At 38.6% G+C, this 12,344-nt stretch overlaps 1 protein-coding gene across 1 annotated transcript in view; it reads left to right on the top strand.

The window, feature by feature from the left end:
• Positions 1 to 1,073: 1,073 nt before the first annotated feature.
• Positions 1,074 to 12,344, top strand: part of LOC138124951 (protein prickle-like) — a 201,150-nt gene continuing 189,879 nt past the window's right edge. Inside the window, exon 1 of the mRNA XM_069040151.1 lies at positions 1,074 to 1,864. Within this exon, the coding sequence (XP_068896252.1) occupies positions 1,089 to 1,864 (776 nt within the window). The 5' untranslated portion in view covers positions 1,074 to 1,088. The remainder of the gene's footprint in view (positions 1,865 to 12,344) is intronic.

The raw sequence follows: 12,344 nt of genomic DNA, 5'->3' as shown, positions 1-12,344 counted from the left end.
GTTGTTCAAGTTGTAAAATTAAGATATAATAAGTGAATACGTGGGATTTATAGAAGCAATAACACTTTACAGTTTAGTTTATATCTGTTATGCTAAAGAGTTGACTCTTGGAACTGTAAAGTGTTATTGCTTTTGGAAATCCTACATGTGCCTCCTCATTATATTCTAATTTTACAACCGAACGGGTTTCGGGTCGGGTATACTTCCTTTCTGCGACAGTGAACTTTGAAAGAGGACCCGCCGATTCCACAATGCAAATTACCATATAACAGTAATTCGATTTCGAATTTGGATCGGGACGCCACTGGTCAGGGTTCTATAATCGCATAAACAAATTCATCGGCGTGATTAGTTTGGCGGTTTCGTCGCAAAATCGAAAATCAATCGGGGGTTATTTAAATTTTATGTAAAACACGAGGCTCGCCTCTTGCCGATATCAAATTCTCGTCTAATCATGTCGACCGAACGGCCGGCTTAGTCATCGTCCCGCGTTTAACCCTCCCGACACCCCCTTGCCCACACGCACCCTCGACCACCCCATCGCCGTGAGGGTTGCCCCTCATTGGCGATGTCTAATCACTTTCAGTGCGCGTAGAGAGTTTTACAACGGGCGGTGGTGTTTCGGTGGCGAGCTGTCATTTTGAAGATTTTTGAGTGACGGGCTTCGGTGGCGGCGGACCCGTCGATCAGGTGAGACAAACGTGAACCAACCACGTGCGGCGGCGAATCGATAATTCGTCCACATGGGGTTTAACAACCGAGCGTCGCGTTGACTGTGTGGTGGTGCAAGTGCATTTCTTCAAGAATCATTATGATAGCAATAAAACGGTCATCAAGAGGTTTTAAGTGTTTCCCGGTATGGAATACCGAAAATCGGGTTTTTTATGATAAACGGTTTAATGTGAGTTTGGGTTTTATTGGCGGTTATTCGGAAAGAATCCGGTGGGCTCCCTTTTAGTTTTACTCCGGCCACATAAAACTTTATTGTACATTATCGCAATAAAGCCACAAAAATTCCGTCATTAGGCTGGTCTTTACGACGAAGTAATTGTGTCATTTTTAATGTCGTAAAACCGCCAAACAAAGAGATGCGGCCAGCGCGGGAAAAGTCGCAGTCGCCGTCGTGCCTGCCCGACCTGCCCCTGCCGACGCCGCCCCCGATGGCCAACATCATGATGACGTCGCGCTTCGACCTGCAGACCCGCGGCGGCTGCGGCTACCGCAGGATCCTGAGCTCCAGGAGCACGGACTTCGGCAGGTCGCCCATCTTGAGCAGGGCCAACTTCAGACCGTTCTACGGAAGCCTGTCCGAAAACCTGGGCAACTCGCCTTTGCCCAGACACCGCAACTTCGAGGACCTGTCGAGGGGGTGCGAGGACGAGCACAGGAGCAAGTACTTGTCCAAGGACTCGGTCTTGTCGCAGGAATACGAGGAAGTCAACACTTTGGCGCAGGAGTTGCGGAACAAGTTCGGCGACTTGTCACACTCCGCGGAGGCGTCCCCCGAGTACCAGAACGTCTTCTTCAACGAGCACTACATGTCGGACATCGACGAGAACGAGGAGATCAAGCAGTTTTCCTGCGGGTACAAGACGCCGGAGCGGAGACTGTCGGACAGCACCGAGAGGAACTTGCAGAGTGTGGGGAGGTACCCCTCGTACAACACGCTGCCGTCGCTGTCGTCCTTGAGGCACTACAAGAGTCCCCCGTACGGTCACCAAGACAACGTGCACGGCAGCTACTCCTCGATGAAGAGCTCCGACTTCTGCAGTCCCTCCGTGAGCAAGAGGGTCGAGTTCGCAGGGGAGCCGTCGAAGGTCTGGAAGCCGCCCCATCGGCCCGTCGTGAAGATCGCAAAGATCAGGTTAGTTCGCGTATTTTCGTCACGTACGTTATTGAACCATTTGTGGATCAGTTCCGCACAAATGTTCACCGGAGATTTTTCCGAACGAAGTTGGATCGTAAAAAGGCGAAATGACGAAAACAGATATGGAATAAAACAAGTTTATAGATTGTTTTCTTTTTTTGTCTCCCGACGGGCCCCCTCGTCATTCTTATTCGCATTCGATTGGCGAAGTCTGATGCATTATTTAACTTCGGTGGACTGGCTCGTATTGGCTATGCAAATTGAAGTGATGCAGGATCACGGCTGACATAATACAACTTTGACGATAAGAGATATTTTAGGGTTATTGTCTTGGGAGTCTCGCAGTTGGATTGGCTTTTGAGTCATCGGAGTTAATTTTGTGGCTGTTTGGTGACATGTGAATTTCCGCTGTGTGGAATGGGGTCTAGGGGTGACATTCAGCATGAATAACAATAAAAAAATACTGATAAAATCGCATCGCTATCAGGCGACGGCACCTTTCTGTCTTCTTGGACATGCGCAAAGATGAAATATGAGTATAATAAAAACGTTTTAAATATGGATTGTCACACTCAGGATCGCTTAAAACTTGTGATTGAACTGTATAGGGTGATTCAAGCACGATAAACCCTGTTAACAAATTTGTAAAAATTATGAAACTTTTGAGTTACATTCCCTTGATATAAATAAGGCATCAAAAAAAATCGATTTTGAAAAAAAAAAATTTTTTCCGTACACGCGCATAATTCACAATTAATTCAAAGAACACATTTATGAAATTCGCATCAAAAGAAAATTACTAGTTTTTGAATTATTCCAATATGAACATTATTAGCGAAAAATGACCAAGATTTATAACTCTAGTGTCATAAATAAATACATACCTCATTGTTGGCAAACATCTGTTGACAACTTTTCTAGTTATTCTTCAGTCCCTAAAGTGTACCATAAACAACCCACGCCAACCTCTTTTGTGGAAGTGACCACCTAATTTAATAATAAATCATAGCTAAATTTTGCACTTTAATATCAAATTCCATTTATTTCAAAAAATTTCATTAAAAAATTTGAAATTTTCACAAACTGTTCTACAGCGATACACAATCATTAATGAATTTTTTGAGAATTTTAAATCGATTAGAAGTGGGTGTTTTTGCTCCGGTGGTAAAACTTGAATCACCCTATATGTTAGTGAAAAATCTGTCATAAGTTCCACATACCTTATAAGCGCGGCTAGTTACTTTTCCTGGTAGTGCCAACTTAATGCTGCAATACTCGTATGAATTAATTTTTCTACCTAATTCATATTTGCAACTTTGTTAATAATTTTATTTTGCAAAGACAATGATAAATTGTGTATAAAGCATTCTTTGCCCGTGGGATACAATACTCGCTGCGGTCGTGCGTATATACCTCCCACTTGTGCTTTTTACACATGTTGCATACGTAGTTTCTCATTGAACTAATTGCTAACAAAATTTAAAAAATATGTTTTCACTTAACTGTGTCCATTAAAACCCATTTTCACAAGAACTTCTTTATCGCTACTTGTTTGCTGATGCGTGAACTCATTTAGATTTGTAGTAGTGGTAGTAATGGTGTAAAATGCATCAGAGAAACATTGAGAACATTTGTTCTTCGGTGTTATGTTCACTTAAAATTTGCATATCGAATTGGTTTCAAAAAAATGGAATTCTTTCATCATTGATGTAGTTTTTCTACGCTTGAATAAATGGCGGTATCGCATGTTTTAATCGGTCGAAAAGAAAAATATTCCATTTTACAGAATGAAGTAAGCGCAATTCCCCAATGGATAAAACCATAACCATTAATTTTTATTTTTATAACCGCTCGCCGATGCATTTTTTTCCGATCGTTGTATTAATTTAGGTGACCAAATACGGCGCATAAATCGCCAATTATTGCTAATGGTACTGCGACTAATCCCAATAAAATGGATACCTGGAAAAACATTATTTGTATCAAAGAGGCGCCTCGTGCAACTCGATCCGGTTCCACACGTTTTCAAATTTTATTGGACAATAAAAGATAATGACGGTAACAATTTTACGATTCGTACCTTAACAAATTTTAATTGCGCAGCGTGGAATAATAACTTCTTGTAATTTAAATTCCGAATGTGGTGAGTCACCGCGTTAGATGGTTAGATTTCAACCCCCAAATCCGACAGCGATGCCAAGGAGGACGGCCCATCGCAGTAAATCTTCATTTATGTTCTTCTACATATGTAGGAAATAAATACTAGATCGGCAATCCATTGTCGCTCCTCTCTCGTGTCCTTAAAACTAATTTGATTGGGGGACGAGAGCGTGAACAATGCGATAATAAATGCCCTTAAGAGAATGCGGTCGGATGATAAATTTTTAATAAAGGCGGAAGCACGAAATGTCGAAATTAATTTGTCGTTCAGATTCGAATCTTTTGAAAATTTGTGTCGGCTCGTTTCTTTTTTCAAAGCACGTTCCCAGCGCTTTGACGTTGACAAATTAAAAACAGTTCGCTTGTTTGTAATCCTTTCAAGAAAATGTTTTCATCTGAAGTCCGCCGTGTTGGGAGAGGATACAGAAAGGGAATGAATGTGGGCGACCAAATCGTGAGAAATTAATTACGATGTTTTGTATTCTCTCAGCGAATTCATAAATCAGCATTAGCATTTGTTTTATACCCATTTTAAAAAATGGAATCTGATTTTTTCTTTTGTATTTGTGCAACTACGCGTCTAAAATTTGCTAACGATTTTTTTTATGGATATAAATGAATAGCCTGTTTTGGGTGAATGTTAATCCTACTCTTTTAATTTTTACTGTTAGAGCTTAACGTCTAATGCGATTTATAAATGTTAATTTGAAATGTTGGTATTATTTTATGTTATTTCTCAAAGTAAATATGTCAACGGTTTCTGAAATATGTATTGATGGTCCCACTGCCACCCTTTCGTCCTGTTCCAGGGAATACATATTTGACAGCTGATGAAGCTGCGTTGTGCGTTAACGGGAATAAAAGCAAGCACCAGGCAACTTGACCACACATTTTTTTGAAGACACATTACGACGTAGAATTTAGATTGTAAACGCCTTAACTACACAAGAAAATATAAGGAAGTACTGTTTGCTCAATTTGGTTGTAGGTCGTAAAATTTTATAGTACTTTAAGTTAAAGATCTTGCAGGGCTTATAAATCCTAGTTTATCACTAGCAGGTAATATTTTAAGCAGGGTTGTATTGTACATTTTGCATATTTGCATTGTACGGTAAATGGCACGCGCCGCTTCCCAACCTTTTCAAACTCTACCATTGTGCCCGTTAATCGTCTATAATATGCAATAAAATTTTACGACCTACAACGAAATTGAGAAAACAGTAGGTATGTATGTGCACAAGATATTCACTTGGTTATAGAGAACCAAGACAATTGTATTTTCTTGTATTATTTTGTGTTGACCTAGTGGAATTGTTCTTTCAATTTTTCGAGCTTGGAGAAGATTGTTTGGTTTTTAACAGTTGAGATTGATGAAAATCCAGTCGTGGTACAGCAATAATTGAATCAAGACGTCGAGGCATGTGCACTTAGAAGATGTAGTTTCCTTCATCTTCCATAATGTGGCAATCAGTTAATGCCCGATCGTCTCTTTGTCCGTATCCATGATGGCGAACGCACAATGCAAACATCGCCTGTCCGTGATGATTTGTTTCACAAGACAAGGGAAATTCATCAAACGCCCAAACGCATCGAAACCGAGCAACGTTCGTAACGTGTTTCCCATGCAAAATGGCCACTTTTTGATGGATGTCGCACAATAACGTGTCCACGGCAGGAACATTCCCATCCCTCTGCCGGTTCTGTAATGTACATTAGTCGCTCACGTATGTCGTTAGATGGCAGATCTCTTCTTTAACATGTTGAAGGCCAACGGCGGTGAGATCTTGTCTAGTCACGGATTGTCATTCCGGTCACGTGGTTATATCGTTATTATACAGCCGATGCGGCCGATTGGGATCTCCCGGGTACGCCTTGTTCCTTCCTTATTGCTCCTCGCAGGAGGACGAGAATCCTGACGGAGCGAGCTCCCGCGATGGATTCAGAGGGATTTTAATATTCGGAAATATGTCAGAGAATGACGGATTTTCTCTTCGCATGCGAATTTCGTTATTCGGTTCTTTGACTCGAGGAAGTGCAACTAATAATAACTAGGTGTATGATATTGTACTCATGTGGTCAGTGCAGCGTGTATGAATTGCTGGAGGTGCTGTCGAACAAAGATCGTTATTGGTGCTGTCTCGACAAACTGATGCCTGCTGTTCGATTAAAACACAAAGGATAATATCTTCAGAAAAGGACGTTTGTTCGTCATCACAATAATAGCTTGCTGTAATACTGCCAGAGATGAAAAAAAAAATGCGTGGTATACAATGTTTCATTCATTTCGAGCAAGACGCCTTTGTAAAGGAAATGCTCGTCGTTGATGGGATGCCCACTGGAATTATTGCTTTTTACCGCAACGGGATAAGTGCGATCTCGGTTTAAACGATAATTTCATTATCACCCTACAATCATACGTCGTCTGCATAAAGAAACTGATAAATCAGTCTTAATTTGTTGTTTGTAAATGATGGCACGCTGTAGTGGAAACCTGTTCTGCTTTATTGCAAGCTTGACGCTTGAAATTCAAGTTGCAAGGAAACGTGTAAAAAGCTACTATTTTTCTGCTTAAAGCTCAGCTACGTATCAGATAATCAATTTAATGCATCATTATTATTCACTACCTGGTAAAGCAAGTCCACTTAGGGTGAGCACAAATGGCAAATAAACAAAAAAGAAATTCAAGAAAATATCTATTGCTCATCAAGTATAGTAGCTAACTTCATCTAGCTCATAATTAAATGCAATAAATATAAGAAAACTGTCACTTTTAATCCGAATGACACATACTATTTTTCTCGAACCAAATAAAGGAAAAGCACGAAACTCATAGGTAAGTACTTACAGTTAAAATTTTAAAACCAACGTTTTATTGAAATATTCGTGTAACCAAAGAGACAGTTTTGGCTTTTGTTTTCTTTACATATTTGGTTGTTTTCTTCAAATCAACGAACTGTTAAACTATTTGTTGCAAGTAAAATTGTTAAGCCTAGGATGAAAAGTACTTTTAATCCTAGGAGAAAACATACATTTTCTAAAATGAATAAGTAAATATAAAAAATAGTATACAATAAATAAAATAAAAACATACAAACCACAAATCAAAAATATGTATCTACTCCTAGCTGCAAACTGCTAAGACATACAGCTCATAAATTCCACCAATTGTTTTTTAAACATATGTAGGTATGTATTACCTTAATATTTTTACATAAATTTAAATTAAATTATATAATATAATTATATTCGTAGTGTCTTCAAAGTTTATTACCGTGAGTTGTGTTCATTGGTTAATTTTGTGGTGGGCAATGAGACAGTAACAATTTGCCAGTATGATTGGCCAAGCTTTTAAATAAAATAAGCAATGGAGGGGAGGAACTGGCTTCAAACAAATAGTTTTAATTTGGTTAAATTTTAGACACGTGTTTTTCATAAGATTTCTCGAATTGCTTTCATTCGGTGATTTATTCTGGCATTAATACAATTATTTTGACAGCAAATACGGGGTGCCAAGGGCGAAACCCGTATCTTAATAGATTTGTATTCCCTCACCCTTGTTTAGTCTATTGATGTTAGGCAAGGTTGCAAGTTGAAATGTACACATCACGTGACCACCTAACACATGTAGAAGGGGTGCCAGGCGCACTTTCAGACTTCTGGAGTACTAGAGTTTTAGACAATTTGAAAATCACGAAAATCAACAAAGAGAAATTGAAGAGTTTCAATTTGGTAAAGTAAATAGAGAAGATTTAACGTTGAACAAGTGAACCGTGAATTTCAAAGTATTGCACCAGTCTTGTGGCATGATATGTCATGTTGAATTATTGAAAAATCTCATTCACGTTTTGTAATGACATTCCATGGCGGCCTAATGACCTAATGCCATTATTATTATGCATGTTGAGATTGTAAAAAAGCGACAATAAATGCGCGCCGCATAGATTAATAACTGAAAAGGGGATAGGGTGCGGGTCTGGAACACATTGTTTCGATTCACTTTTCCATCTGCGGCCATGTTTTATTCAACCCGAGAGATTTTCGCTGCAATATTTATAAGGTAATTAAAGTTTTTGCGTCACACAGTTCGACTGCACAATGTGTGTTGAAAGTTTGCTATTTATGGTTATCGCTTAAGAGCTCTTCTTTGCATATAGATAGAGTTTAATACTGAATACCGTCTTTTCCATTTAACATAACAACGTTAGTTAAATTAAACTGCACCGTAATGCAAGATTAAGGCCATCGGAGGAGTTGGCGGTCAAGGAGAGCTCATAATAATGTATACGTTTTATTGAACGGTTCGTTCGTACGCCGTCATTATTTGCAGATAAATTTTCTGAAAAACTGTTATTTCAGTTGGAGGAGTATTTAAGATTTTAATTTTCAATGTTTTAGCTATATTGTTATTTAAAGGCTAATTATACACATCTTTTATTACGTGTATTGGTATAAAAGACTTTAAGAAAACGCTAATGAGGATTGTTGGAATTACAATTCTGACAACAACGATCTACACTCGGAATCCAAGATCTCATCTAAAATTTCAAGCAAACGTGTTTTGCTTCATGAAAGCAAGCCGGAGGAGGTGTGAGATGTTTTAGATATTTTTCGAGAGTGTCTCCTACAGTACTGGATTTCTTGCTGGTTTATTTATAACTTGAATTTCACCACAATAAAGACGTTTTCGTGCTTTAGTGAGGTTTTCCATCATATTTTATTAACAAGAAGTAAATGTAAAAAACTAACCAGAACAATAAATTATTGCAGTTTGTGAAATGCATCTGTCTACCATTTCTGAAAACTGTTGATTATATATAACGCATCCAAGACAAGAAATATAATAATACATGTATTTTATGTAAAATTAAATTTCATGATTTTAAATCTTGTAGTTGTGTCGCAGGGCAGCGAGGGCAGTAATTACGCGAGAGATGAAAAGGCACTTGGTCCCGTGGTATACGAGTAGGTATACGTTATTTTTGCACGACCCAATGCACTTTAATTTTTTAATCGTAAAAGATTTTTTTGCAAAAAGAACAAAACAAAGCACTAGATTTTTCTTCTTGACATGACATTCCATATAAATGGATGCAGTGATGTTTACATAAATGTATTAATATAAAACTCACTTTTGTTCTTTTTTAATGTTGTGCATTCATTACTTTATTCTATTTTGGCACTAATTTAATCAGTTGTGTTTTTACTCCCAAGGGATTAAAAGTGATACTTTGCCCCTTCTTTTGAAAAACTGTCACCGGGTGTGACAAGTTTTACCTTTACTCCAAAGTCGCAACTTCTTAATATTCAAAAAAAAAAAAATTCCACCAGTTTTATTTTTATCCCCCACCCCTTTCCTTGTCTGTTCTTTCCCTCTATTTTCTCAATTCTCTTAACGCTTCTACTGCTTGCTTCTTCAATTGTTCACATTCTTTGTCCCACCACTCATTTTTCTTTCTTGTTTCTTTTGCTATTCCCTTTCCTCTTTCCTAATGGTTCGCCTCTTCCCAATTTCTGGCTCTTCTTTCTCCTCTTCTCCCGTTGAAGTCCCCTCCCAAGAGTATGTGTACAATCTTTTTCCTGTTTTCTTGCATTGCGTCTTCGACACGTCTTCTTGTTGTCTTCATCTTTTTACTGTATATTGCATTATTTTCCACCATTTGTTGCCTATATGACCTTTTCTTTCCATGCATCCTTCTTCTTCTCCCTTTTCTTGTCGCTTTTCTTCAATCCCCAATTTCACCCCTGTTATTATTCCCTCGGTAGCTTTTTTCTTTTTCTTTTCTCTTTTTGCCCCTTCACCTTGCCATTTGTACGCTTTCGGTAGCGACTTTTCTATTTTTTTTCCAGCTCCCTTCTTCAACCCATGTTTCTGCCAGACCCATTATCTAGAATTGTCTTACGTATTTCCTTCCAATATAGTGCTCCTCACTTTAGCTTCTCCTTTCGGATCTTCTTTCTTGTGTTCCCCTTTGTGCTTCTTTTCCGGTTTCCGTTTTTTTTGTCCATCTACCTTTTTTTTCACCTTCTCTTTATACCTTTTCTCGCCGGTTCGTCTTCTCTTCTTTTCTCCTTTTTTTTCTTCAGTTTCTCTTCTCTCTCATTCCATTTATGTAAACTATTCCCCGTTTATCTGTATTTTCCTGTATCTTATTTTCACCCTTTTTCCTCTATCTCTCTCTTCTCTAGCCATCTCTCTCTATCAAAATCGCAACTTCTTAATATTGAACAACCTAATCAGATTTGGTACATTTTGTGTACTTTCATTGTAATTTTTCGTAATTTAATAAAGCCATAAATTACAAAAAACCTAATTTTACATAAAAATATGGAGTTTCCGGTGTTTACACTGACATCGGGATTTACACTCAATAGTTATTTATGAAAATATTAATTATGTTTTGTTTAAAACCTACTTTTGCGTTATAAAATAAAAAAATCACTGTTATTATAATCTGCGTAAATTCTGCGACAATGTGATTTGTCGGGAGCAGGCTGAATAAGAGGTTCAAGGAAGTAAATGATGCTTTTATCAATTAATTATACCATGTTGTCATCAATTATTTGATTGATTTGTCTTGCAATACAGAAATAGTTATTTAACAAACTAATTAATTTTTTGTAATTTTTATTGCTGAATTAAGTTCACCACTAGAACTAGATGAATGTCACCTTGGTTAAATTTAATAGATAAATTCTTCTATAAAAATTACTGCTCTCGCCATATGCATCAACGAAGAATAAAAAATATATATTTACTTTATCAAATTGGTTAATTTATTTAATTAGTCGTGAGTTTAGAAGTGGAGGTAAACCTTGCCGCATCCGAGATGAAGGTCGTGCAAAAAACGCTTTGTGTCTAATTTAATTACGTGTAATTTCATTTTGAATTTTTTGCACTAATGTATGTATATCTTTTACTGACACTCTGATTTAGGAAATTTTCATTTAGCGCGGTAATAAAATGTGTCTTAAATTAATTCCCAACAAATTGTTAAAGTTCCATCGACGCGAGTTCTAGATTCTTTCTCATGCCCAGTCCAGACCACATACCACCTAATCAGTAATTACTACCTGCCAGAAGATTAAAAAAGCTGTGCACGTTTTGATTACGACACCAATGAAAAAACAGTTGTAGTTTAATGTGACTTTTGTGTTTATGCCGAAGATGCGAGCGGCTCCGCCTTTATGTTGTTGTTGGTTTTCCGCTTAATTAAACATCATCTACGACAGCACGTAGCACAGAAGCTGCGGGTTTTCCAATTTCAATCGGTTGTAAAGGATCAATCTTTATCACGACAAAAAGAGAAAAGGCCCCGGGACTCGGTTTCGAAATGAATTTCTCATTTGAATGGCACAGTCTTTATTAGCACCGTCGAAATTGAGTTACGGACTTGATTAAGAAATTAATCCGGGAATAGGAGGCCAGCTGAACGGTTAGCGTAAAAAATCGACTCTCGATAATAAGTTTGATTAAAAAAGCGCGAATCCGGGCTCCGGCGAAGTTTATGACGTCAGACGTCGCTGAATAACTCCTGCTCGGCTCGAGTAATTTATAATTCCCTTTAATAACTCAGGAATATTTCAGTTAGCTTTAAATTAAATATGCAAATGCAAGACAGCCTGTGCCAATAACTCAAGTTCATTCGTAGTCTTGCTTCGTTTGGGTCGAGGAAGTGGTGAGAATCGCGTCGAAGAGAGAAGGACGACGGGCGACTGTTGCGTTACAATTCATTCTTGCGTCTGCTGGTCTACACCACAAAATTTAATTTGGATGGACGTGACTACACTACCAACACTACGTGACTATGAAGGGTCGCCATATTGGAAATAACCGGCCGCCATTATTAGAGACTCCCCAATTACCGAATTTAATTCGTACAATTTGTCCGCGGCGCGTTCTTTTATCCTCGCCGCTGTAAATCTGGAAATTTCAATAACCAAGGGAGAGGAAGCGGAAACGGCGGAGGTCTTCGAGAATGGGATCTATCCCACACGCGGAGAGGCCGTCACTTTCAGAAAATGAACTCTTGTCACATATCCACTTGGAGGGATCATAAACTTGTCGCGTACGGCACGATTCCGGTGGATAAATCCGGGCGGGCATTTACGACACAGGTGCCATCTGTGTAACGTACGGTAAGTGCCCACGGGGGGCCAGAACTCAAAATTGGTGAAGTGCTCGCACTTGAATCTGAATGCGGATAGGTTTCGCCGGTCGTGATAAAAAGCTCCGCTTTCCGCTTATTGTTCGGGGAGGTTCGGATATATTTCACATTATGTGTAGTTTATTTTTGCGCCCTCGCGAGGGATGGGGCGG

Source organism: Tenebrio molitor, chromosome 2, assembly GCF_963966145.1.
Source record: "Tenebrio molitor chromosome 2, icTenMoli1.1, whole genome shotgun sequence".
Lineage (NCBI taxonomy): Eukaryota > Metazoa > Arthropoda > Insecta > Coleoptera > Tenebrionidae > Tenebrio > Tenebrio molitor.
The sequence above is the reverse complement of the archived record's forward strand: the minus strand, read 5'-3'. Positions and strand labels throughout refer to the sequence as shown.